General features: G+C 48.2%; 1 protein-coding gene and 2 long non-coding RNA genes across 5 annotated transcripts in view; 2 read left to right on the top strand and 1 right to left on the bottom strand.

Moving 5' to 3' along the window:
* The window catches only part of LOC140216465 (uncharacterized), a 92,628-nt gene that overhangs the window by 43,827 nt on the left and 21,043 nt on the right, over positions 1 to 27,758 (top strand). The window lies entirely within an intron of this gene.
* LOC126524490 (uncharacterized) overlaps positions 1 to 27,758 on the top strand; it is a 56,619-nt gene that overhangs the window by 27,413 nt on the left and 1,448 nt on the right. For 2 of the 3 annotated variants that reach the window (XM_050172798.3, XM_055067335.2), the window contains one exon: positions 27,385 to 27,447. In XM_050172798.3, coding sequence (XP_050028755.1) covers positions 27,385 to 27,447 — 63 coding nt within the window. Of the gene's footprint in view, positions 1 to 26,832; positions 26,943 to 27,384; positions 27,448 to 27,758 lie in introns of those variants that run through there. The other variant, XM_055067336.2, reaches the window with a different exon arrangement.
* LOC129383082 (uncharacterized) lies at positions 1,017 to 14,294 on the bottom strand. The gene is made up of 3 exons (XR_008611019.2): positions 14,153 to 14,294; positions 2,863 to 2,958; positions 1,017 to 1,264 (listed from the first exon to the last, which is right to left on the bottom strand). It is a non-coding gene; the product is annotated as an uncharacterized lncRNA (long non-coding RNA).

The raw sequence follows: 27,758 nt of genomic DNA, 5'->3' as shown, positions 1-27,758 counted from the left end.
ACGAGTTAGGCACCATCCGAGATGAGAAGGCAACACTTGTTTTCAAAGATGGGAAGACATCAAAATTTTTCAAAGCTCGAAGCACTCCATTTTCCCTAAAAATTTAAGCTCTGCTTAGCAAAAGTTGTCTAGATGGGCATATTGAAACCGGTAACGAGCAGCGAGTACGCCCCTGCGGTGGTGCCTGTTTTGAAGCGATATGAATCAATAAAAGTAAGCGACGATTCGACCCATCTAGAAGACGTCTACAGTTGGGCTTGCTCAAGCGAAAAGTTTGTCTGCAATCCGGTTTGTACAAGCTGAGCAATAGCCCTAGTACTCCGCAAGCGCTCCTGAAGCCAAGCTAATGTTCCCTCCGTATTCGTCTTGGGGAAGTTTTGACAAGTTGGTGGTTAGACTATGTGTAGAACTCCCGTATGAAGGCTTATTCGCTTGCCCGAGAAAATATGCAATTTGCACATGTAAAAGAAAAGGTTAGCTGATGTATGTGTTAATCGTACGCTATTGCAGATCATTGGTACTGGTATGCTTTTTTTGGAAGCAGTGTAATTATTCAGGATTTCTAGTAAATGTACATCTATTGAATACGACTTGTTTTAAGTTAAAAATTAAAGCACGCCAGAATCTACTAATCCGAAAAAATTCAGTATTGTGAGCTAAATGTATACTTTTGCAAATGCATTAAAGGCATACACCATTAAAAACCCCTACTTCACAGTCTGAAATAAAATATGTGAAGGTATAAGAGAGCCTTTGTATGACACGCAGACATGTGCACATATGGCAGCCGTGTCACTTCTGCATCAAAATGAAATTCTTCACGAAGGAATAGTATTGCGACATCATAGCACTTTGCAAGTGAACAGCACTTTAAAAATCTGGGCATAGCGCTAACACAAGAAAAATACATGCAGCACACACAGGTGTTGAATAAGGCACATTGAAAAGACATGTAAAGATACTGGAAAATGACTTTCCATAGCTAGCATTTCATAACAATGTTTAGAAGGCAAAAAATCTGCAAAATACAAAATTTCATTTTTGGAAATTATGTACATCTGCTTGCCTTGTATTGATTTTGACTAACTTTAAATATAGGTTATAAAATACCTGTCACGTTTTACATTGATTAACTATTACGCATAGTTATGAATGACATGTCTAGAAAAACTGACGCCGCATCCTAACAAGACTATGGTACATGACGAAGGAGGATGAAGAAAGGCATGTCAGATGGTCGCAGGTCCAATGGCTTTTGAATAATCTGCGCCAGTCAAAAAAAGGGAAAACAATTCAGTGCCGTTCCACTCCGTGAAGGTGGGTGACCAGCCAAGCTGTTTAGCGAACGACACATAGGTGATCCAGAGTACTGAACAAAGGTACGAACATATTTAATGTCCTAATCTGTGGTCGTCGTGGCGGTATAGGTACGGACACACATCCGCATGTCACCTCTCTTATTAAATGTGTCAGTCATCTAAGACAATGAATGGATCATACTCCCTTAAGCAATGGCGCCTACCCCCGTAAACGCGGCCTCCCCGTTACAACAACAGAAGTGAAATTTTACACTTCGGCAACGGGCAGCGGCAACGGAGCCAGCTGTGGAAGACGACGACTCTCGAGTCATTTCTGCTGATGGTAGTTTTTTGCACAACAGAGCCAGCTGTGGAAGATAACGACAACGACGAACCTGCCAGCAGTGGCACTAACGCGTTTGCGCGGCTAGCACCGAAAAGTTTTTAAGAATTCTTTTTGAAGAAGTTGTACAAAACATTTTTTTTCAAGAACATCTGCTCTTGCCCTTGTGCCTGGGACCTCTTTGGGTCCCACATGTGACAAAGGTAGATCAAGGGCGCGTTACAGGTCCCCGAGCCCACAGGGGTATGTGCCATTGAGCTTGGACACTTTCTGCGCTATCACCCGTATCGGCGGACATGATGATTTGTTTTTGGTCAGCATCTCGGGGGGGGGGGGGGGCACATTTATTTCCAGATCCTAGCCATAGGCAGCTTCACTGTGAAAGGAGACCCATTTAGACCAAAACGAGCAAATAAGAGTTGAACGCTTAGCGTAACTGATTAAGAAATAATCTCTACACATTAAAGAAATAGCGATGACACAAATCTAAAAAAATATCTAAAAAAAAGATACTCTTCCAAAATGACAGCTGTAAGGTGTGTATAGCTCTATAGTTTCTCTAATGCACGCACCATTTTCAGGCAATATAGGACTGATTCCGTGCTAGTTATGAAATTACGACATTTTAGGACCTCAATGAGCACTCAAGATGCATAGTCGCTTGTTTTAAGCCTCGCTTTTCAGTGGTTGTCCTCGCAAGACTGAATGGCATACAAACAAATACAATACTAACAAGCACCATAATTCAGCGACCAAATATATAAAAGTGCAGGCACGAGCATAATGCCAGAAGACCGGCATAATTCACTCTATAATGTGAAAAGCCTATTCAGGCTCGCCTAAAGGATCTCCCATGTCCTTTTGCTGCTTGGAAGTTAACAGTTATAGCTTTCTCTTCGCATTTTGTTAGCAAGTGACCCTAACACCAATTACAACTGCAATAACTGCATGTATTACTCTACTTGGTGTTACCAAAAGGTATCTGGCCATTATGAATAGTTATTTGAAGTTCACATGTGTCAGTTGAGGCAAGGAGAGTTTAGAACCCAAAGACGACAGATCAATCATATACCATGCACTTATTCTTATGTAGAACCAATAATTTTATTGAGATGTAAACATGCACCACAATGCTGACTCAGTCAATAACATTAGCGTAGTTAAAATTTCTGAATAAAACCAATTGAAAAATAAGCTTAACGTAACATGCCGAATTCTTACCCGCTTCCAAACTGCAATTTGTCAACCAGGCGACTGGTGCTTGGCAAATGGCATGGGTTCTCGCATTTTCCCACGTGGAATGACTTCGAATGGTTTCTGGAATACCAATTCAAACAACGCAAATAACAAGCAGTATCAGTAGTTTTGGCTGATATCCCATTCATTGTCACATACGAACAGGCAATGCGTAACATTTGCGGAAAATCATATTGTCACGTGGTAGTGACGGTGAAGAAAGAAGCAATACGGTGGAATACAAAACTAGCTTTTATTGGGCGAACCTGTGCCCACAAAAACAGGCTACACTTATAGCACAACGATAGCGGCGAACACGGTCGGCGATCGTCGGAAAACTGATTAGCGGGTCAAGCGCGTCGGCTTTTATAGATCAGTCGTCGAATGTTCCAGATTAACTGATGGGACCCGCGTGTCTTCCACAAAGTTCTACACCATTCGTGTCACGCCATGAAATCTGATAACACAAGGTTCGGCGACAACAGACACGCGGATAGAAGCGTCGATAACTTTCCAGAAACGTCGGATACATACAGGCGCGTCCCTCGCTGTGCGAGTACAGTTGTTAAGCGGCGAAACGTGGTTGCCCGATAAAGATAAGTACACGTGTCATTACCCCCCTCTTAAAAAGCATCGACCCGATGCTGCTAACAAACGAAAGTAACAAAGAAAAGCACTCGTAGCAAAGAAAACAACAAACTAAGGAAGTTCATCAGCGTCCGTAAAATGGTTTAAGGCGCACCACGTGGACCACTTCAGATCGTGCGCGGCGCCGCTGTGAGTGCGAAATGCAGTCTGGCACGACCTCATAGTCTAGTGCGCCAATACGTCGGATGACCTTGTAGGGTCCGAAATAGCGTCGCAGCAGCTTCTCACTGAGTCCTCGCCGGCGTATCGGGGTCCATACCCAAACACGGTCGCCGGGCTGGTACTCGACGAAGCGTCGTCGGAGGTTGTAGTGTCGGCTGTCGGTACGCTGCTGGGTCTTGATCCGTAGGCGGGCGAGCTGTCGGGCTTCTTCGGCGCGCTGGAGATAGGTAGCGACGTCAAGATTCTCCTCGTCAGTGACGTGCGGCAGCATGGCGTCGAGCGTCGTCGTCGGGTTCCTGCCGTAAACCAACTTGAATGGCGTGATCTGTGTTGTTTCTTGCACCGCCGTGTTGTAGGCGAAGGTGACATACGGCAGGACCGCGTCCCACGTCTTGTGCTCGACGTCGACGTACATTGCTAGCATGTCGGCGAGGGTCTTGTTCAGGCGCTCCGTGAGACCATTCGTCTGCGGATGGTAGGCAGTTGTCCTCCTGTGGCTCGTCTGGCTGTACTGCAGAATGGCTTCGGTGAGCTCTGCTGTAAAAGCCGTTCCTCTGTCGGTGATGAGGACTTCTGGGGCACCATGTCGCAGCAGGATGTTCTCGACGAAAAATTTCGCCACTTCGGCTGCGCTGCCTTTTGGTAGAGCTTTGGTTTCAGCAAAGCGGGTGAGATAGTCCGTCGCCACGATGATCCACTTATTCCTGGATGTTGACATCGGAAACGGCCCCAACAAATCCATCCCAATCTGCTGGAATGGTCGACGAGGAGGTTCGATCGGCTGTAGTAATCCTGCTGGCCTTGTCGGTGGTGTCTTGCGTCGTTGACAGTCTCTGCATGTCTTGACGTAACGGGCGACGTCGGCGGTCAGACGCGGCCAGTAATACTTTTCCTGTATCCTCGACAGCGTCCGGGAGAATCCGAGGTGCCCAGCGGTTGGATCGTCGTGCAGGGCGTGCAGTATTTCTGGACGGAGCGCTGCCGGCACCACAAGAAGGTAGCTGGCGTGGACTGGTGAGAAGTTCTTCTTCACGAGCAGGTTGTTTCGTAGCGTGAACGAAGACAACACGCGCTTAAATGCCCTAGGGACAACGTCGGTGTTCCCTTTCAAATACTCGACGAGGCCTTTTAGCTCCGGGTCTGCTCGTTGCTGTTTAGTGAAGTCTTCCGCGCTTATTATCCCAAGGAAGGCGTCGTCGTCCACGTCGTCTTGCGGCGGGGGATCGATTGGGGCGCGTGATAAGCAGTCGGCGTCGGAGTGTTTTCTTCCGGACTTGTATATTACCGTTACGTCATATTCTTGTAGTCTGAGGCTCCACCGCGCCAGCCGTCCTGAAGGGTCCTTTAAGTTAGCTAGCCAACACAACGCGTGGTGGTAGCTGACGACTTTGAATGGCCTGCCATAGAGGTAAGGGCGGAATTTAGCTGTAGCCCAAATGATGGCGAGGCATTCCTTTTCAGTCGTAGAATAATTACTTTCCGCTTTTGACAGCGACCGGCTAGCATACGATATCCCCCGTTCAAGTCCTTGTTTCCTCTGGACTAGGACGGCACCGAGGCCTAGGCTACTGGCGTCAGTGTGGATTTCAGTATCGGCGTCCTCGTCGAAGTGTGCAAGTACCGGCGGCGACTGCATGCGTCGTTTGAGTTCTTGAAATGCGTCGGCCTGCGGCGTTTCCCAATTGAACTCGACATCAGATTTCGTTAGATGTGTTAGCGGCTCCGCGATGCGCGAAAAGTCCTTGACAAAGCGCCTATAGTAGGCACACATGCCAAGGAATCTGCGCACTGCCTTCTTGTCGATTGGCTGCGGGAACTTTGTGATGGCAGCTGTCTTCTGCGGGTCGGGGCGCACTCCAGATTTGCTGATGACATGGCCTAGGAATAGAAGCTCATCGTAAGCGAAGCGACACTTTTCCGGCTTCAGGGTGAGCCCTGATGACTTGATGGCCTCTAATACTGTCGCAAGCCGCTTAAGGTGATCGTCGAAATTTCCGGCGAACACGACGACGTCATCCAAGTAAACAAGACAGGTCTGCCACTTCAATCCTGCTAAAACCGTGTCCATCACGCGCTGGAACGTTGCAGGCGCCGAGCACAGTCCAAATGGCATAACCTTGAATTCATAGAGGCCATCTGGCGTGATGAAGGCGGTCTTTTCGCGATCCCTTTCGTCGACTTCTATTTGCCAGTAGCCAGACTTGAGGTCCATCGATGAGAAGTATTTAGCATTGCAGAGCCGATCTAATGCGTCGTCTATCCGTGGGAGGGGGTTTACGTCTTTCTTCGTGATTTTGTTCAGTCGACGATAATCGACGCAGAAACGTAGGGTTCCGTCCTTTTTCTTCACTAAAACAACTGGAGACGCCCACGGGCTTTTCGACGGCTGGATGATGTCGTCGCGCAGCATTTCGTCGACTTGTTGTCTTATAGCTTCGCGTTCTCGCGTCGAAACTCGGTAAGGGCTCTGGCGTAGTGGTCGAGCGCTCTCTTCGGTGATTATGCGATGCTTTGCGACTGGTGTTTGTCGAATCCTTGATGACGTCGAAAAGCAGTCTTTGTATCGTCGAAGCAGACTTCTGAGCTGTTGCTGCTTAATCACGGGGAGACTTGGATTTATGTTGAAGTCTGGCTCGGGAACTGCGGTCGTCGGGGTAGATGCAACAGAATCCGAGAGGACAAAGGCATCGCTGGTTTCCTGTATTTCCTCGATGAATGCGATCGTCGTGCCCTTGTTGATGTGCTTGAACTCCTGGCTGAAGTTTGTCAGCAACACTTCAGTTTTCCCTCCATGCAGTCGAGCGATCCCTCTTGCGACGCAAATTTCACGGTCGAGCAGTAGACGTTGGTCGCCTTCGATGACGCCTTCTACGTCAGCGGGTGCTTCGGTGCCGACCGAAATAACGATGCTGGAGCGAGGCGGGATGCTCACTTGATCTTCGAGCACACTCAAGGCGTGGTGACTACAAGGGCTCTCCGATGGTATCGCTTGATCTTCCGACAGCGTTATTGACTGCGACTTCAGGTCTATGATTGCGCCGTGTTGGTTCAGGAAGTCCATGCCGAGAATGACGTCTCGTGAACACTGTTGCAGAATAACGAAGGTGGCAGGGTAAGTCCGGTCATGAATGGTAATTCTTGCCGTGCAGACTCCAGTCGGCGTAATGAGGTGTCCTCCAGCGGTCCGAATTTGGGGGCCCTCCCATACAGTCTTAACCTTCTTCAACTGGGCGGCGATGTGTCCACTCATTACGGAGTAATCGGCCCCTGTGTCGACTAAGGCAGTGACTGCGTGGCCGTCGAGAAGCACGTCAAGGTCGGTGGTTCTTTGTCTGGCGTTGCAGTTAGGTCGTGGCGTCGGATCACGGCTGCATCGTGTTGAACTGAAGCTGGAACGTCGCTTCGTCAAGTCGTCTTTCGTCGGTGTAGTCTTGGCTTCCTGACTTCGTCGGGACGGCGGCGTGTCGTCATTAGGTCGTCGAGATGGTTTCTTCGTCGTCTTCGTCGGCGGCGGAGGATCTTCGTCAGTTCGACGAACAGCAACCGCACCTCCATCGGTTGCTGCTTTTAGTTTTCCGGATATGGGCTCGCAGAGCGGCCCCGGGCTGGGCCGGTGTATGGTCGGTGCTGCGGCGACAGGTAGCGGCCTGGTGACGGCGAACGGGACGGTCGTCGAGGGCTCCACTGAGTAGCGGCGAGGTAGTCGGCGATGTCACGAGGGCGTTCACCTTCCCTCGGGCGCTGTGCGTTCACGGCGAAGCCTCGCAATCCCAGGTCGCGGTATGGGCATCGGCGGTACACGTGGCCGGCTTCGCCGCAGTGGTAGCAGAGCGGGCGGTGGTCGGGGGCGCGCCAAATGTCCGTCTTCCTCGCGTAGGTGCGCTGGGCGACGGGTGGGCGTGCTGGCGGCGGCGGCGGTGGACGACGGAATTGTGGCGTTACAGGGCCCTGGCGTTGTCGCGGAGGGGGAGCTTGACGGCGTGCGACGGCGGCGTAAGTCATTGCTTCTGGCTGGGGCTGCGGTAATTGTGGTTGCACCTCAGGAACTCCTAGCGATCGGTGCACCTCTTCTTTCACGATGTCGGCGATCGAGGCCACTTGAGGCTGCGACGATGGCAAGACCTTGCGCAGTTCTTCGCGCACGATGGCCCTGATGGTCTCGCATAAATCGTCCGTGGCCAGTGATTGAATTCCGGAGTAGCTTGTTGGCTTGGTGCGTCGGTCAAATTGCCGGTTCCGCAATTCCAGTGTCTTCTCGATGCTCGTCGCCTCACGAAGAAACTCGTCGACGGTCTTCGGTGGGCTTCTTACCATACCGGCGAAAAGTTCCTCCTTTACACCACGCATCAGTAGACGTACTTTCTTCTCCTCGGACATTTCTGGGTCGGCGTGGCGGAACAGACGGCTCATTTCCTCAGTGAAAATCGCGATCGTCTCATTCGGCAGCTGCGCTCTTGTCTCCAGTAGAGCTTGGGCTCGCTCTTTTCGCACGACGCTTTGAAATGTTTGCAGGAAGCCGCTTCGGAAGAGGTCCCACGTCGTCAAGGTGGCTTCTCGATTCTCGAACCACGTCTTGGCGGCGTCCTCCAATGCGAAATAGACATGTCGTAGCTTGTCGTCGCTTGCCCAGTTGTTAAACGTAGCGACCCTCTCATACGTTTCCAGCCAGGTTTCCGGGTCCTCAAATGTGGAACCGCGGAACGTTGGTGGTTCCCTGGGCTGCTGCAGCACGATGGGGGACGCTGGGGCTGCCATTGCGGTTGCCTTGGCCACAATCTTCTTGGTCTTCTCAGGTAGAAGTCCGTGCTCCGGGGGCAGCTGTTGAAGACGGCGGCTTGCTCGGTGGTCCGGGACTACGTTGGTGTTCTGTTTGTGGTCTGGGCTGGGATCACGGCTTGTCGGGGGCGTCTTGTACATGGACGAAAAGCACCTCCACCAGATGTCACGTGGTAGTGACGGTGAAGAAAGAAGCAATACGGTGGAATACAAAACTAGCTTTTATTGGGCGAACCTGTGCCCACAAAAACAGGCTACACTTATAGCACAACGATAGCGGCGAACACGGTCGGCGATCGTCGGAAAACTGATTAGCGGGTCAAGCGCGTCGGCTTTTATAGATCAGTCGTCGAATGTTCCAGATTAACTGATGGGACCCGCGTGTCTTCCACAAAGTTCTACACCATTCGTGTCACGCGATGAAATCTGATAACACAAGGTTCGGCGACAACAGACACGCGGATAGAAGCGTCGATAACTTTCCAGAAACGTCGGATACATGCAGGCGCGTCCCTCGCTGTGCGAGTACAGTTGTTAAGCGGCGAAACGTGGTTGCCCGATAAAGATAAGTACACGTGTCAATATCTATAGAACTAAAGGGGGAGATGGTGTTGTAAAAAAAATTGGCATCCACCCAACTGTTGCTATACTGGGTGGATCGCAATTTTCTATTTAAAATGTGGACATTCTTTTTTCATTCTTATCACCATGAATTTTGGGAGTAAGTCACTGCGCTTATGCCAAGTCAGAGAACGGCCCTCTAAAGTGACCGGAGACATACAGGTCCGAGGCTGTTTTTCTGCCACTGCCTTGAAGGCTAACATTTCCACCCAAGCTGTCTGAAAGTACTGGGTAGGATACCCGCAGTAAAGCATCTTATGTCCCACACTCCTATAAGAGAGAGCAGTCGTGTGAGAAAAAAAAAACATGACCGCAAAATACTTCAAACCTAAAAGCACTAACATACACAATGTGGCTGTTACTATGGCTGCATTAAGGCAGAAATAAAATCCCGGAAAGGTAAGGCAGAACAGCATATGGCACTGGATGATTGCGCCCCCCGCCCCCCATTGCAGAAAAATTATTGCAGCAACATGCAAGGACAAAAACTGCAACATGTAAACAGCCGTAGTATAAAGAAGTGATAACTGAACCTACTGCGTAGACAACTCAAGAACATGAAACCACAAAATGTCAATAACATAATGAAGTCCCTTCAACTTGCATATTGGCACGTGAACTCGTTTATCTTTTACGGGTGAGCGCTCTTACCGTCAAAGAAATGTGATCGCTCAGCGCAGGATGCGCCTACATGTATCGGAAGTTTCTTGAATGTTATCGATGATTCTATCCGCTGTCTATTGTCGCCGAACCTTGTGTTATCTCATTGCATATCTGCGCGACACGAATAGTGTAGAACTTTGTGGAAGGCACGCGGATCCCAGCGATTACTCTGGAACATTCAACGACTGATGTATAAAAGCCGACGCGCTTGACCCGCTGATCAGATTTCGACGATCGCCGACTGTGTTCGCCGCTGTCGCCGTTCTTTGAGCGTAGCCTGTTTTTGTGGGCAAACGTTCGCCCAATAAAAGTTAGTTCCGTCTTTCACAGTATTGCTACTGTGTTCTTTACGGTCACTACCACGTGATATCTGGTGGAGGTGCTGAGTACATGAACGCAAAGCCGTAATACCCTCCACGGATAGATGACGCATTGGATCGGCTCTGCAACGCTAAATACTTCTCGTCCGTGGACCTCAAGTCTGGCTACTGGCAAATAGAAGTCGACGAAAGAGATCGCAAAAAGACCGCCTTCATCACGCCAGATGAGTTCAAGGTTATGCCAGTCGGACTGTGCTCGGCGCCTGCAACGTTCCAGCGCGTGATGGACATGGTTTTAGCAGGATGGAAGTGGAAGACCTGTCTTGTTTACTTAGATGACGTCGTCGTCTTCGCCTGAAATTTCGACGATCACCTTAGGCGGCTTGCGACAGTGCTAGAGGCCATCAAGTCATCAGGGCTTACTCTAAAGCCGGAAAAGTGCCGCTTCGCTTACGTTTCTAGGCCACGTCATCAGCAAACGTGCTGTCCGCCGCGACCCGCAAAAGACAGCTGCCATCACAAAATTTCCGCACCCCATCGACAAGAAGGCAGTGTGTAGGACTTTTCACGTATCGCTGAGCCGCTGACACATCTAACTAAATGTGACGTCGTGTTCAAGTGGGAAACGCCGCAAGCCGACGCATTTGAAGAACTCAAAAGACGCATGCAGTCGCCGCCGGTACTTGCGCACTTCGACGAAGACGCCGATACCGAAATCATCACTGACGCCAGTAGTCTAGGCCTTGGTGCCTTCCTAGTCCAGAGGAAAGATTCACTTAAACGGGTGATAGCTTACGCTAGCCGGTCACTGTCAAAAGCGGAAGGCAATTATTCTACGACCGAAAAGGAATGTCTCGCCATCATTTGGGCTACAGCTAAATTCCGCTCTTACCTATATGGCAGGCCATTCAAAGCCATCAGCGACCATCACGCGTTGTGTTGGCTAGCTAATTTAAAGGACCCTTCAGGACGGCTGGCGCGGTGGAGCCTCAGACTGCAAGAATTTGACATCACTGTAACCTACAAGTCCGGACGAAAACACTCTGATGGCGATTGCCTATCACGCGCCCCCATTGACTCGCTGCCGCAAGACGACGAGGATGACGATGCCTTCCTTGGAATAATAAGCGCCGAAGACTTCTTTGAACAGCAACGAGCAGACCCGGAGCAGAAAGGGTTCGCCAAGTATTTAAATAGGAATACCGACGTTGTCCCTAGGTCATCTAAGCGCGGATTGTCTTCGTTCAGGATTAAAAACAACCTACTCGTGAAGAACATGTCATCAGTCCGCGCCAACTAATTTCTCGTTCCGTCGGCGCTGCGTCCAGAAGTACTGCACGCCTTACAAGACGATCCGACCGCTGGGCACCTCGGACTCTCCCGCGCGCTATCGAGGATACAGGAAAGGTATTACTGGCCGCGCCTGACCACTGACGTCGCCCGTTACGTCAAGACATGCCGAGACTGTCACGACAAGGCCAGCGGGATTACTACAGCCGATCAAGCCTCCTTACCGACCTTTTCAGCAGATCGGGATAGATTTGTTGGGACCGTTTGCGACGTAAACATCCAGAAATAAGTGGACCATCGTGACGACGGACTACCTCACCCGCTTCGCTGAAACTAAAGCTCTATCGAAAGGCAGCGCAGCCGAAGTGGCGAAATTTTTTGTTGATAACATCCTGCTGCGACATGGTGCCCCAGAAGTCCTCATCACCGACAGAGGAACGGCCTTTACAGCAGAGCTAACCCAAAGCATTCTGCAGTACAGACAGACAAGCCATAGGAGGACAACTGCCTACCACCCGCAGACGAATGGTCTGACGGAGAACCTGAATAAGACCCTCGCCGTCATGCTAGCAATGTACGTCGAAGTCGAGCACAAGACGTGGGATGCGGTTCTGCCGTACGTAACATTCGCTTACAACACGGCGGTGCAAGGAACAACACAGATCACGCCGTTTAAGCTGGTTTACGGCAGGAACCCGACGATGACGCTCGACGCCATGCTGCCGCACGTCACTGACGAGGAAAGTCTTGACGTCGCTACCTGTCTCCAGCGCGCCGAAGAAGCTGGACAGCTCACCCGCCTACGGATCAAGAACCAGCAGAGGACCGACAGCCGACACTACGACCTTCGACGACGCTACCTCGAGTACCAGCCCGGCGACCGTGTTTGGGTTTGGTCCCCTATACGTCGACGAGGACTTAGCGAGAAGCTTTTACGCAGCTATTTCGGACCATACAAGATCATCCGACGCATTGGCGCACTCGACTATGAGGTCGTGCCAGACGGCATTTCGCTATCACAGCGGCATCACTGACGACTTGAAGTAGTTCATGTTGTGCGGCTTAAGCCGTTCCACCAGCGCTAATGAACTTTGCCGACTTCGCATAGCTGAACTTTGGACTTCTTTTGGACTGTGTCACCTTGGAATTTTTCTTTTTTGTTTTGCTACTTTGTTTAATGAGTGTCCTTTTGTGTTGCACTTCTGTTTGTAGCATCGGGACGATGCCTTTTGAGAGGGCGAAAATTGACACGTAAGCTCGTTTTATCGCTCAGCGCAGGATGCGCCTACATGTATCGGAAGTTTCTAGAATGTTATCGATGCTTCTAACCGCTGTCTGTTGCCGCCGAACCTTGTGTAATCTGATTGCATGTATGCGCGACGCAAATGGTGTGGAACTTTGTGGAAGGCACGCGGGCCCCAGCGATTACCCTGGAACATTCGACGACTGATGTATACGAGCCGACGCGCTTGACCCGCTGATCAGATTTCGATGATGGCCGACTTTGTTCGCCGCTGTCGCCGTTCTGTGAGTGTAGCCTGCTCTTGTGGGCACGGGTTCGACCAATAAAAGTTCCGTCTTTAACAGTATTGCTACTGTGTTCCTTACGGTCACTACCACGTGACAATACATTTTTATAACATGTACCAGGTGTAACTTCGTAGTTACACTTGGCAAGTTATAAAAAATGTGGTCATGTTGTAAATTCGTAAAACTTTTCTTTACAAGGTGACATCGAAAAGCGGCATCGGAGCTCAACCTGAATTCCAATATCACATTTTCCTAGTTCTCTAAGGGCATGTTATAATCGGCCATTGCCATTGTGCAAGTTTCGTTGTGAACACTGAAAGCTGCTAGGAGCCTTTCAATTTGATGTCTCATATATAGTGTTCCCATTTTTTTCATTAGTAAGCAAATGTTTGAAGGCACTTGAAAAAGACACAAGTCATAAGCATTTTGACACCTTGGACGGTAGCTAACATGCCGCATGACACGCCTTCAGTATGCATAATTACGCTTTTTCAATCCTGGTGATCCATACTCTTGAGAAAAATTGTCATCATTCCCCATCTGAGATGCAACCTGGCTCGAGACTGTGCCACTGTGGTTCGTATTCTTCGCTGAACCGCTTTTTTCACTGCACCGGGCACCAGTGACCCGGAGGAGCGCTTGTATTGGGCAGGGTGTCATACCTTTGCGGTTGCAAGGCTATGGGGTGCTTCAAAAAAAGCACCAAAGCGTGTTTTATGCAGCGGGCAACAACGGCGTTCGCACGAAGCCCCATTTTGGTATGTTGTGCCATGTTGCTTTTTCTTCTTCACAAAATGAACGCAGCGGACACCGTGAACAGACTCGCTTAGGTATCGATGCAATTACTCGGAGGGACGCAGGCATATTACTCGCATCACGATGCCGTTTTCACACTGTCAACTAAGTAATTTATGTTAATAAACGATATAGCTCACGCTTATATAATTATAGCACCATCTTAATATGTAGGCAATCTTCAAATATGAGGAAACTACGCGGGGTCTTAGCGAAAACCGGTTCCCGATTAAACAATTTTAGCACGGAGAATCGATACTAATGACATTGAGTGATCTTACCCCAACCAAAATGTAATCTGAGCTAGACGAAATCATTAAGTTGTGTCCGCGAGAATGTACATGCAAGCAAGCAAATTCGAAACAATAACAGACATGCGCTAAATGATGTGATACAATTAACCAAGTTCATCATGGTGCTAAAATCGTGCAACAGAGCTTTCAAAATAGTTCAAAGGTTTGATAACTTACCCGAATGAAGCCGCGCCTTCAACCCAGCGAAACAAAGAACAGGCGATGCGTGCACGGAAAAAACCCGCTGAACACGTCAAAAAGCACGGTAGTCAAGCGGACGCAATGCACGGGGGTGCCAGCGTTGGGAAGCGGCCAAGCCACAGTAGCGCACCTACTGTTTTGCCACGCCATGTTACATTAGCTGATGAAACAATATTCAGATAGCTTTATTAAAACATTTACTGGATAAGTAATAACTTCAGACATTTTTATTGAAATTTTTTGTTGTATTGTGATCAAGTCCACACAAAACTTGGCCCCGCCTTTAGGTACAGATGGCGCGGTAGATTTCATGTGGCAGATATTGATACGCACGCTGGCAGTGGTCTTTGAGAAATAGTGTCGTGCGCAAACCTTGCAGTACACTGGTTGACCATTTTGTTTTGCGGAGGACTGTTATATGACGATAACATAGCGATTTAATCATTCCACTGATGGTGTTGTCGAACGAATCGTTGCAAGCCGGTGGTAAACAAAAACATGCGCGCAAATTTGGATTGTAGGACTTGGAGATCGACTTTAAAAACCTACTAGAGCGTTTACGTATCCACCAGATCTTATAGCAGAAATCATGAAGACATTTTAAATAATCTGCACAGAAGACGTCTAATTTGGAGCTTAGCACTAGCTGGGCCATGCTGGGCCAATCCGAGTGTGGAACGCTTGTAGCCGACTTTTGCTTCCTGGGAAGTGTGCCAGCCAACACAGGGCGTGGTGATCGCCTACCAATTTCAAGATCCTGCTTTATATGTAAGGTCGAAATTTCATCGTAGCCCAAATGATCGCAAGGCACTCTCTCCGTAGTGGAATAATTTGCTTCCGCTCTTGACAGGGACGGGCTAGCCTAAGCTATAGCGCTTTCAACTCCGCCCTTCCTTTGAACTAGCACGGCACCGAGGCCTACGCTATTTGCGTCGGTGTGGATTTCCGTTTTGGTGTCTTCCTCGAAATGTGAAAACACCGGCGGTGACTGCAGCCGTCGCTTCAGCTGCTGAAACGCTTCGTCCTGCCATTTTTCTCATTTAAAGCCGACAACCGATTTCACGAGATGGGTTAATGGTTCCGAAATGCTTGAAAAGTCTTTCAGAGCACATGCAATAGGCACACAGGGCAAGGAATCTGCGCACTGCCTTCTTCTCGACAGGTCTCGGGAACCTAGCGATGGCAGCTGCCTTCTGTGGGCCGTGACTGACTCCAGACTTGCTGATGACGTGGCATAGAAACGGAAGCTTTTCGAAAGCGAAACGGCACTTTTCCGGCTTCAGGGTGAGTCCAGGGGATTTGATCGCCTCTAGTACTGTCTGAAGCCGCCTTAGGTGATTGTCGTGCGTTGCGACACCACGTACCCGAGCACACGAGGGTTGGACCCTCCCGCGTGTAGCCGTGCCCGGCTTAGCCGTGTCTGGGGAAAAGGGGATCCTGGGGGTTGAGCCGATGCTGGGTGTTTGGACCTTTAAGGCCCCCCGGCGGAGGCAACACACCTCTTCGGCTAAGATGGGAAGTGGTGATCTTCTTCTCGAACTTCGCGACAAAGCGCAATATGACAAACTCTCGAAACTTGTTGCATTTGGAGAAATTCCAGTCTCAGTGGGCCCACACAGATCCATGAACACAGTGCGCGGGGTCGTCTCAGAAGATGACCTTCTCGAACTGAGTGAAAGCGAACTACTAGAAGGATGGCAAGAACAGAACGTTGTCAAAGTGCAAAGCATTAAAATAAGACGAGATGACAAAGAAATACCAACTAGGCATATAATCATAACATTTGGAACCAGCATTCTCCCTGAATCAATAGAAACCGGCTACTGCAAGCTTCGTGTTAGACCGTACATCCCAAATCCGCGTCGATGCTTTAAGTGTCAGCGTTTTGGGCATGGGTCGCAAACCTGCAGAGGACGTGCTACTTGTGCTAAGTGTAGTTCTTCTGAACACGCTTCTGACATCTGTACTTCACCAAACCACTGTGCCAACTGTGAAGGAGATCACCCCGCCTACTCGCGATCGTGCCCCTCGTGGAAAAAGGAGAAACAAATAATAGAACTGAAAGTCAAACTAAACCTATCTTTTCCAGAGGCACGTAAGCGTTTTTCACTCCAAAATCAGTCCAGTCCTTCCTACACCGATGTGGCGCGCCGGGGGGCAGCGCTACATTTTCAGGCGGCCGCGCAAGTCACACGGAGTGTGACGGCGGTTACGCCATCAGCCCCCCTGGCGGGAGCAGCCACGGCTCTTCCGCCCCCTACCACGAACGGCCAGCAGACCTCCGAGCCTGCTGGTCCCAGGGCCACTGCTCGTGCAGACAGGCCCGAAAAACCCCCGCGCGTGCCCGCTGAGCGGGCGTCATCCAGCGCCTCTGACGAGGCGATGGATGTAACAAAAACTTCTCCGGCGTCTCAGACGCCGAAGGAACGGCGTTGCTCCCTGGAGCGCGCCAAGAAAAAAGAAATACCCCGCATCAAGGGGCCTGGAAAGGACCCTTGAGCCAACCTAATTCATATCTCTTGACACACAGCACATAAACACAAACAATATGGATACACAAATATTACACTGGAACGTGAGAGGTCTGATCCACAACCTCGATGATATCAAAGAACTCTTACACAAGTACAATCCAAAGGTGCTGTGTGTTCAGGAGACACATCTTAAATCTACGCAAACAAACTTTCTTAGGCAATATGCTATTTTCAGGAAGGACCGAGATGATGCTGTTGCATCGTCCGGCGGCGTAGCAATAATAGTAGACAGAGGCGTTGCTTGTCGGCAACTGCAACTCCGAACTCCCCTTGAGGCAGTTGCTATCCAAGCAGTACTATTCAATAAACTAGTTACTATCACGTCCGTATACATCCCCCCAAATTATCAACTCTCTAGCACAACATTTCAAAGCTTTATTGATGAGCTGCGTCACCCTTACATAGTCGTCGGTGATCTAAATGCGCATAGCACACTGTGGGGTGACTCACGCTGTGATGCGAGAGGACGGCTTATAGAAAACATCCTATTCACTTCGAGTTCCTGCTTGCTTAATAAGAAAAAGCCAACGTTTTACAGCTCTACACATAAAACATTTTCTTCGATAGACCTAAGCATAGCGTCTAGTACAATTGTGCCATATCTCCAGTGGGATGTCATTAATAACCCTTATGGCAGTGATCACTTCCCCATTGTCCTAAACCTTAAAAAACAAAGTGAGTATCCTGCACATGTTCCTCGATGGAAAGTTGATTCAGCCAACTGGACGAAGTTTCACGAACTAACGCAGCTGCCCTGGAATGATATCTGTGAACTTAGCCTAGACGACGCAGTAGCATACATAACAGCGTTCATTATTGATGCTGCATCAGTATGTATCCCCCAAACAAAAGGGTCGCCCTCAAGACGACGTATTCTATGGTGGAATGAGGAGTGTAGAGAAGCCAGGAAAAAGCAAAAGAAGGCTTGGAATCTCCTCCGTAACTCACCAACCGCAGAGAAACTCATTAATTTCAAGGCGATCAAGTCGCAAGGGAGAAGAACGCGCCGCCGCGCTAAACGCGAAAGTTAAAAAAGCTACATAAGCAGCATCAATTCATATACAGACGAACGAAAAGCCTGGAACAGGGTTAAGAAAATAAAAGGCCGCGAAACTCATCCCCTACCTTTATTAAATACACAAGGAGACACCCTGGAGGATCAGGCAGATTGTCTAGGAGCACATTTCGAGCACATTTCCAGTACATCACATTACACAGATACATTCCTAAAATACCAGCGACTAGCAGAGCAGATGAATTTGGATCGGAAAAGCACATCCAACGAAGCATACAACCGTCCATTTGGAATGGCTGAGTTCCAGGCCTCACTGAACTGTTGCAACAAGTCCGCTCCAGGAAGTGACAGGATAATGTATGAGATGATCAGACACTTACACCCCGAAACACAAAAAACACTACTGTCACTCTTTAATTCCATGTTCTCTGCAGGCTACCTTCCTTCTATTTGGAAAGAAGCAATCGTAATCCCTATTCTCAAAGAGGGCAAGGACCCTTCCTCACCCAACAATTATAGGCCCATAGCTCTGACAAGTTGTATATGCAAATTATTTGAGAAAATGATTAACCGTCGCCTCATCCATTTTCTTGAAAGCAGCAAGATACTCGATCCCTTACAGTGCGGTTTTAGAGATGGTAGATCCACAACAGATCACCTTGTCCGCATCGAGACAAATATCCGCGATGCCTTTGTCCACAAGCAGTTTTTCCTGTCTGTATTTTTAGATATGGAGAAGGCATACGACACAACCTGGCGCTTTGGAATCCTCCGCGATCTGTCTGAAATGGGAGTTCGAGGCAACTTGCTATACACCATTCAGAGTTACCTCTCCAATCGCACGTTCCGTGTAAGACTTGGTAACGTTCTGTCCCGTCCATTTACGCAGGAGGCTGGTGTTCCACAAGGAGGTGTGCTCAGCTGCACTCTTTTTATAGTCAAAATGAACTCGATCCAGACTGCCATACCACGTAGTATGTTTTATTCTGTATATGTAGATGACATCCAGATAGGTTTTAAATCATGTAATCTAAGTATCTGTGAGCGACATGTACAGCTTTGCATAAATAAATTGTCTAAGTGGGCGGACGAAAATGGTTTTAGGCTAAATCCGAGAAAAAGTACGTGCGTCCTGTTCTCTAATAAAAGAGGTATACTGGCGGAACCAGTAATCAATCTCAATGGAGAACGGTTATCTGTGAGCTGTGAACACAAATTCTTAGGGATCCTTCTAGACAGTAAGCTAACCTTTGTGCCACACCTGAAGTATCTCAAGGCAAAGTGCCTCAAGACTATGAATCTTCTGAAGCTGTTGTCACGCACAGCTTGGGGAAGCGACAGGAGATGCCTAATAAAGTTGTACAAAAGCCTAATATTAACACGCCTTGACTATGGGGCCATAGTCTATAATTCTGCTGGACCTAGTACTCTAAAAATGCTAGATCCTGTCCACCACTTAGGCATCCGCCTTGCAACAGGCGCCTTTAGAACTAGTCCTGTGCAAAGCCTTTACGTCGAATCTAATGAATGGTCGCTGTACTACCAAAGGACATATTTGTGTCTTTCGTATGCCTTGAAGGTAAAATCAGCTGTGGCTCATCCATGTCATTCAATTATTCACGACTCCTCCACGGCCAGGCTATTCCGTAACCGCCCAGGTGTCCGGCCTCCTCTGTCCCTCCGGTTGGAAGCACTCTCAGAAAAAACAGGAGTCTCTCTTTTAGAGAATGTCTTAATGGCCCCCTCTCGGCTTCCACCGCCTTGGGAGTGGCAAACTATCCAATGTGACATCTCCTTCTTAGAAATATCAAAACAAGCACCTGAGGCTCACATACAATCACATTTTCTTGAACTTAAAGAGAAGTATTCCTGTGACGAATATTACACAGATGCTTCGAAGTCTCCTGCTGGTGTTGCTTACGCAGCTCTCGGACCCTCATTTTCAACATCAGGACCACTAAACCCACACACCAGTATCTTTACGGCAGAAGCATACGGTATACTTTCGGCTGTTAAACACATAAGGCGCAGAAATGTCGCTAAGGCTGTTGTCTTTACAGACTCACTAAGTGTCGTGAGAGCCCTGATTAGCTTACGAAAACATAAGAATCCCGTTTTGAATGCGCTGTATAGTTTGTTGTGCTCCGCATATATCTGCAACCAAGCGATTATTATATGCTGGGTACCTGGCCATAAAGGTATAAAAGGCAACGTAGCTGCTGACGAAAACGCTACGTCAGTGAGTTTTAGCGACACAGATGGAAATATCCCCATTCCTGCCACAGACCTAAAGCCCTTTTTACGCCGTAAATTGAGGAAACATTGGCAATCAGAGTGGGATACACAAACATTGAATAAGTTACATATTATAAAACCAAGATTGCGGAGTTGGATAAGTGAGAAAACAGCACGGTACAAAGAAGTACTTCTTTGCCGATTAAGAATAGGACACACTTACAGTACTCACTCCTACCTATTGACTGGCGGGGATCCTCCTACTTGTAGTAGGTGCGGCGATGGCCTCACAGTCATCCATGCCTCTTATCCAGTGCCCTGCAATAGAAACGGAGAGGAAAAAGTATTTCCCTTCTGCATATCGCGAAAATATACCTCTCCATCCTGCATTTTGCTTAGTGACGAACCATTTTTCAAACTGCAAACAGTCTTAGATTTTTTAGACGAAACCGACATCTTGAAAATCATTTGGCCAGGCAATTTTTAGCACGTGACTAACAGCCCTGCATTCAAGGGCTCTCTTAAAACTCTGGTGTCAGTGTTGTTTTATTGCACAGTGTTTTTACGACAGCCCATTGCCATAACCCACATCGCTGCCTAGTCACCGTCATTATTTTAGCAACTATATATTCTACTCCTCTTACAGCTACCGATTTTAGGCCCTTTTACAGCCATGTGACATCTACCATAAGGAATTCATTGTGCACGCCATCCATAATACATCAACATTACCACTTGTCATGGCGCTCTTTGGCCAAACCTGGCCCTTGCGCCACAAAACACCACACATCATCTTAGGTGATTGTCAAAGCTCGTGGCAAAGACTACAACGTCATCCAAGTAGACAAGCCAAGTCTGCCGCCTCAGTCCTACCAATAGTGTGTCCATCACGCGCTGGAAAGTTGCAGGTGCAGAGAAAAGGCCGTCTCTGGCGTGATAAAAGCGGCGTTCTCTCGATCACTTTCTTCAACTTCAATTTGCCAGTAACCAGTCCTGAGATCCATTGACGAAAAGTGCTTAGCATTGCAGAGTCAGTCTAATGTGTCCGAGGGGGCATATGCCCTTCTTCGATATTTTCTTCAAGCAGCAATAATCGACGCAGAAGCGCCGAGTCCTATCCTTTTTCACTAAGACCACAGGAGACGCCCATGCGCTTTTCGGCCGCTGGATGATGTCGTCGCGCAGTATTTCGTCGACGTGTTGCCTTATAGCTTCTCGTTCTCGCGTCGACGCTCGCGAGGGCTCTGGCGCAGTGGTTGAGCGGGTTCTCCTGTTATTATGCGATCCTTTGCAACTGGTGTTTGCCGAATCATCGATGACGTCGAAAAGCAGTCTTTATATCGTCGGAGAAGACTCTCGAGCTGTTGCTGCTTGCTTATGAGGACACTTGGATTTATGTGGAAGTCTGGTTCGAAAAATGCGGTCGTTGAGGTAGATATGGCAGAATCCGAGAGCACATACGCATTGCTGGTGTCCATAATTTCCTCGAGATATGCTATCGTCGTGCCCTTGTTGACGTGTTTGAATTACTGGCTGAAATTGGTCAGCATCACTTTTGCTTTTCCTCCGTGCAGTCTCGCGAACCCTCTTGCAACGCAAATTTCGCAGTCCAGCAGTAGACATAAGTCGCCCTCGATGATACCTTCTCCGTCTGGCGGTCTTCCGGTGCCGACGGAAATGACAATGCTGGAGTAAGGCGGGCTGTTCACTTGATCTTCGAGGACACTCAAGGTCTAGTGACTACGACAGCTCTCCGGCGGTATCGCTTGATCTACGCACAGCGTTACGTCTTCGACCTCAGGTCGACGATTCCGTCGTATTCGTCCAGGAAGTCCATGCCGATAATAGAGAGCTTTAGAATAGGGGCCCCTATAGTGTGGGGTCCCAAAGAGCTTTGCGGGTGCTAGTGTTGAGGCACACAGGAGTAAAGAGCTTTAGAATAGGACTTTACGTTTGCGGATAGGGTCTTGCGCTGACAGCGCCATTACGGCGTCAAAGAAAAGCTATTAAAAATATTACATAAAGCGTTAGATGTCATCTTAAGAAGAGTACTTTTGACTTAAGTGTTTTCGCAATTTAGAGGTTATTCTATTAGCAGCAAGCAATTATTTGCGCTTAGTTTTGATTAACTAACTTTACATGCCGTCACCAGCCAAGCTAAGCCGTGTTACGCCTACGAGCCATGGAATCTACCATCGAATTCGGAACCAGCGGCGTCTATTAAATCAATTTTCATAAGACACGCTAGTTCAGAGAAAGCGATAACCTCAATCACTTCTCCTAGCTTGCGAACTTTACGCGTTACCACGATCGAACCGAGTTTGGTGCTAGGTTAGAGCCGTCGCTTCGATTGGTTCCACCATGTTTCTCGACGCAAATCTTTTGGAGCAGCTTTTGGGGTTGCCGCTACATGTGAAATAGCGTGCCCGACGCAAAACCCAAACGCAATTTGTGTCTCGCGCATGTGCAGTGGCGTCGACGCTATTTCTTTGGGGTCCCAAACGCTTCAGGCCCCTATGCTAAAAGTCTGTAATGACGTCTCGCGAGCACTGTTGGAGGATAGCGAAAGTGGTATAGGGTAGGTCCGGTCATGAACGGTAATACTTCCCGTGCACATTCCGGTCGGTGATATTGGTGTCTTCCAGCGCTCCGAATTTAGAATTTGAGGGCCTTCCCATGCAGCCTTAATTTTCTTCAGCTGGGCGGCGATGGGTACACTCATGACGGAGTAGTCGTCTCCTGTGTCCACTAAGGCGGTGACTGCGTGGCCGTCGAGAAGCATGTTGATGTCGGTGATTCTATGCCTAGTGTTGTAGTTAGGTCTTAGCGTTGGATCACGACTGCGTCGTGTTGGCCTGTGGCTAGGACGTCGCGTTGTGGGGTCTTCTTTTGTCGGCGTATTCTTTGCTTCTAGGCTTCCTCGGGATGGCGGCGAGATAGTATTTCGGCGTCTTCGTCGGCGGAGGAGGATCAGTTCGACGAATACAACCCAATTTCCTTTGGTTGCTGCTTTTAGTTTTCCGGATATGGGCTTGGAGACCGACCCCTGGCTGGGCCAGTGTATGGTCGGCGATGCGGCGACAGGTAGCGGCCTGGTGACGATGACGGTATGGTCGTCGAGGGCTCCACTGAGTGGCGGACAGGTAGTCGGCGAGGTAGGGGGGAAGCGTTCTACTCCGGGCTGCGCGAGCGGTCGCGTGCGCCCGGGCCCCTCTACTTGAAAGCCATCTGCGACGGGGACGCAGTCCGCCGCACGCTATTTTTACTGCTTAGTACGCGTTGATGCGAAACGCAACCCAAAGGCCAGTGCGCTCGCTGCTGCTGCCGCGTTTCCTCACTCCAACGTTTTGACAGCGAGTTTCCGCGGTCATCGAGGGATTCGTGTTCATATTTCCTTGTGCGGGCATGACACCATGCTTGTTAATTTAGATAGTATGCCTATGTTTACAGGTTTATGTACCTAATAAAACTACTATCCTTACTTCGTATAGCTGTCCACTCATTTCCTATCGTCATCGCAGCTTCACCTTTCGGGCGGAACTGCGACATCTTTTAGTCGTTTTCTTCTTTTGTGTGCTTTTGTCTTTGTGCGCTGGGATAAGGCAAATATATAATCTATGTATGCTTCTCAATAAACTTTGAAGTCAGCGCCTGTGAGTGCAGTTCTTTTCTTAGTCTTAGTCTTTCTTGAGTAGTTCCTAATGCAACTTTACTAACCAGCCGAACTTGACGCACTTTACTGTGAGAACAAATAAAAGGATAACATTACGCAAAAATGGTGTATAAATTGGACAAGCATTCAATTTTCACTCATATTGGATGGATGGAATAAGTTTAATGAAAGGTCCTGCGAGCTACGGGGCGCAAGGCCCTATAGAGCGGGCTACTCCCACGTTGGGACGTCAATAATTCAGTATTGCATTCCAAGTAAAAATACGGCATATAAAGCATTTCATGGTCTGTTTGGCTGGAAACTTGTCCAGAAATTTAGAAGTCAGTGTATTTTGTTGCAAGAAGAAAAAGAATTTAAAGCATGAGTCACAATAGTGTGCAAACCTATCTATCTTATACGATGTTCCTTTACTTGAGAACTTATTAGATAAAAAGGCTAGCGTTTGTCCCCACGCCTTTAACCTGTGTCAGTTTTTGCGATTGTAAACATGCAGTTCAGCAGAAACAAACTAGCGCAACTTATTCGCCTTACTAACTCTGTCTCAACCCGCCGTGCTTGCTCAGTGGCTATGGTGTTGGGCTGCTAAGCACGAGGTCGCGGGATCGAATCCCGGCCACGGCGGCCGCATTTCGATGGAGGCGAAATGCGAAAACGCCCGTGTACTTAGATTTAGGTCTACGTTAAAGAACCCCAGGGGGTCAAAATTTCCGGAGTCCTCCACTACGGCGTGCCTCATAATCAGAAAGTGGTTTTGGCACGTAAAGCATAATTTAATTTTTGTTTAGCTCTATATCGCCCTCCCTACACAGTCCGCTGGCTAGCATGTTAGACCGGCTTGTTTCATGTGCCTTATCCAGATTGATTTCTAAAAACACAGTTGTTTTTCGCAGATTTAAAGTAAAATTTCGAATATCGGGCAGCGGGTGGCGAATAGGAACGGTGGCGGCATTCCGAGCACGGTAATATTTAACCGCAGTGGCGCCAATCACCGGTCTTCTTGAGTGGTGATGGTGTTTGTACGCTCAGATATCCACGTATTTGCATACATTGTCATCAGCATGATCAGCGTAGTTATGTTCCCGAGAGCACTCAGGACTCTCCCAACGATGTCCAATTACCCCTACCTTAGGTTGGCTTAATACATCTTATGCCTACAAATTTCGTCGCGTCATCACACCACCTAGTTTTCTGCCATGTTCGACTGGGATTCCCTTCCCTTGTACCCATTCTGTAGCTCGAATCGATCACTGGTTATCGGCCCAACGCATTACATGATGCGTCCAAGTCTATTTCATCCCCTTAATGTCAACTATAGAATATCGGATGGCCCCGCTTGCTCTCTAACACACACCAATATGTTGCCCTCTCTTAATGTTACACCTAATGTTCTTGGTTATATTGCTCGCTCTGGGTTCCTTAATGTCTCCTCAAGCTTCTTGGTTAACCTCAGAGTTCTGCTCCCTACTTTAGCATGGGTGTAATGGAATGATTGCACTTTTTTCGAGGATAGCGGTAAGCTTCCGGTAATTAATTGTTACTGTCTGCCGCATGCGATCCAACCCGTTTTTATTCATCTGTTATTTTCTTACCATGATCAGGGTCCCCTGTGAGTAACTGGCTCAGATAAACTTAATCATGCATGGATTCTAGAGTATGAATGCTAATCATAAATAGTCATTCTCTTGCCAGGCTATTGAACATTACATTGGTCTTCTGCCATATCAGTCTTCAACCTATATACTTTGTCGGCCAAGGTCCTAAACCATTTGTTGAGAGCTTACATTGTAAGTATACGTTGTAACAACGGTTGAACGATCGATAAGAAATGAAGAGGATCGAGCGAAAGGAAGTCTGACATTATACCGGCCTTGATCTGTCTCTACCAACTCCTGCGCACAATGAACCACTTGTGAAGCTAGAAGCACAAATTTATTTTCAGAAAACACGTAAGCTTCACATCATGCGTGCGTAGCAAAGCTATCACGTCATTGTCGCGACGAAGGAGACACCAGATAGTGCTGTCTTGTTCGATGCTGCAGGGCATTGAGGCCTATAGTACTGCGCGAAAGGAATCCTTTCAGCCGTGATGGTTGGAAAGACAGTGCACTCGCAATTCTCGACGGAGAAAAAGAAAGCAAACAAAGCATGGACATTTCAGCTGTGAATGAGCCTGGTGATTTCTGTCGATATGATATACATTATCATTATTTTATCCATCTTTTTCGCCTCTTGCGTGAGCCGCCTATCGCTACCTTCCAGCGCCTTGTATGTTCCTGCGTGGTACAAGCAGCGTGATCTCGCAGACCATGGTCGCCCTCTCGAATGCATTTAGTGCATCTTCGTGTTCATTGTCAGTTATCCTGTTCATATACTTTTTTTGCCGTCGCATAGCCTTTGCACAGACCACAACCAGTATTCTGTTAATTCAGCTGGGGGTGTGGGAAATGGTTTTGTGCAGCTAAATATGACAATTCATCGTGTGAATAAGTCCTGCATGCCCATGCCCTTCATTGTCTTGGGTGCCTGGCGTCCTGGCGTCCGCTTAAGCTAAAGAAGGCCTCAATATCAAAAGTTGCGGAGCACTACCAAGAAAGGTCTTATAAAAAAACAAAGCTGCCTAGCAAACTAGGAAAATTTTAGTTTAAAAAAGGTTCATTCGTTCCACGTAAAAAAATAAGGGGGGGGGGGGGGGGGGGCTTACAGCATCGCAAGGGTTTCGGATCAGCGAATCTTGCACACCCCTGGAAGCTGTGTTGATAAATAATTATTTTCTTTCATGTTTCAAATACTGTGTTGTTCAAAAAGCGGTCGCGCTTTATTTTCTCATTACCATACCCGCAGTTGCAACAGAAGTTTGAACGTCCCTTTATAACTAATAAACGATTAAGTAAAAAAAAATACCTCGCACGTAAGAGATCGCGTTCCTGGGAAAGCTTTGGACAGGCGGGCAAACAGAACAATTCTGCAGTGCCTTAAAGAGACGTGCAGTGTTAATCGAGCACGCGACAATGACCTATGGACCGCGCGGTACTGATAACACGTGCCGCATTGCCTCGCATCATGACCGGTCATGTGATCATTTCAGTGAACTACATAGGTATGTAACTCTCACAAATAAACGTTCTTGTTTTGCCATTACCCACCGGCTACACTGCGTTGCTTCGGAAGGACATTTTAAATTGAACTGTATCTTTCGCAGGTCCGCAGCGTGACCGAACTATAAAGGACGAAACGGAAAAAGTGGACGAAGAGAGGATGAAAAGGAGGACGAGTCAGTTTGAAGGTGGCACTCTGGAGGACAGTGGTCAACTCTCAAGGGACGCAGGCAGGCTACCCTCATCCAGAGCGCCGTCTTTATAATGACTATTATTCTTTCCTACCTGCCTTCGTCCGCTGTTCGTATGGTTCCTTTTTAGAATATACTTAAACTCTCAAAGTTAGCTTTTCGCCATTTTGCTCGTGTTCATCTGTTACTATAAACTTTAGATATCTTGCCCTAGATATGCTACACGAGAAGCTTGCATTATTAATACTTTGTGGCAAACCCCTTAGAAAAATGTATGCGTACAAAATATTGCCTTTTGGAGCTGGAAGGGTGAGGTTTGGGTGGGATGCAACATAGTAACCGCGTGCCTTGCTTTGGATATAGCGATAACCAGGTTATCGAAATAAATCTCTAACGACGTCCCTCATCCGCAAATAGCTGACGTTACACCACATAATTTAATTTGAGCTTCACCTTTTTCCTTAGGGAAACTCGTGGTTGCTTGAAAACCAGGCATATTTGTTTACAACCCCTCGCATGTCTTCAAAAGTGAGTGCTGCTGGTATGGCGATTTCTAACTCTACCTTGTAATGACTTCGTGGTTGTCCAGTTGCGCACTAATCTTTCATTTTAAGAGTGATGCTTCTTGGCTAGTTGGAAATGCATATTGCACTGGGGCCGCGCGTTTTGAAGACAAGGACCAGACTAAGGCATGCAGATAAACACACGGGAGCAATCCCGTATGTTTATCTGTGGACCTTATTCAAGGGGGTCCTCGTTTTCAAAGCAAACCCAGGCACATTAAACGTTTACAGCAATCTACGGTGCGGCATCCAGATGACCTGACAAAACGTGGCTGT

Source organism: Dermacentor andersoni, chromosome 3 (genome assembly GCF_023375885.2).
Source record: "Dermacentor andersoni chromosome 3, qqDerAnde1_hic_scaffold, whole genome shotgun sequence".
NCBI lineage: Eukaryota > Metazoa > Arthropoda > Arachnida > Ixodida > Ixodidae > Dermacentor > Dermacentor andersoni.
This window is presented reverse-complemented; position numbering and strand designations above follow the sequence as displayed.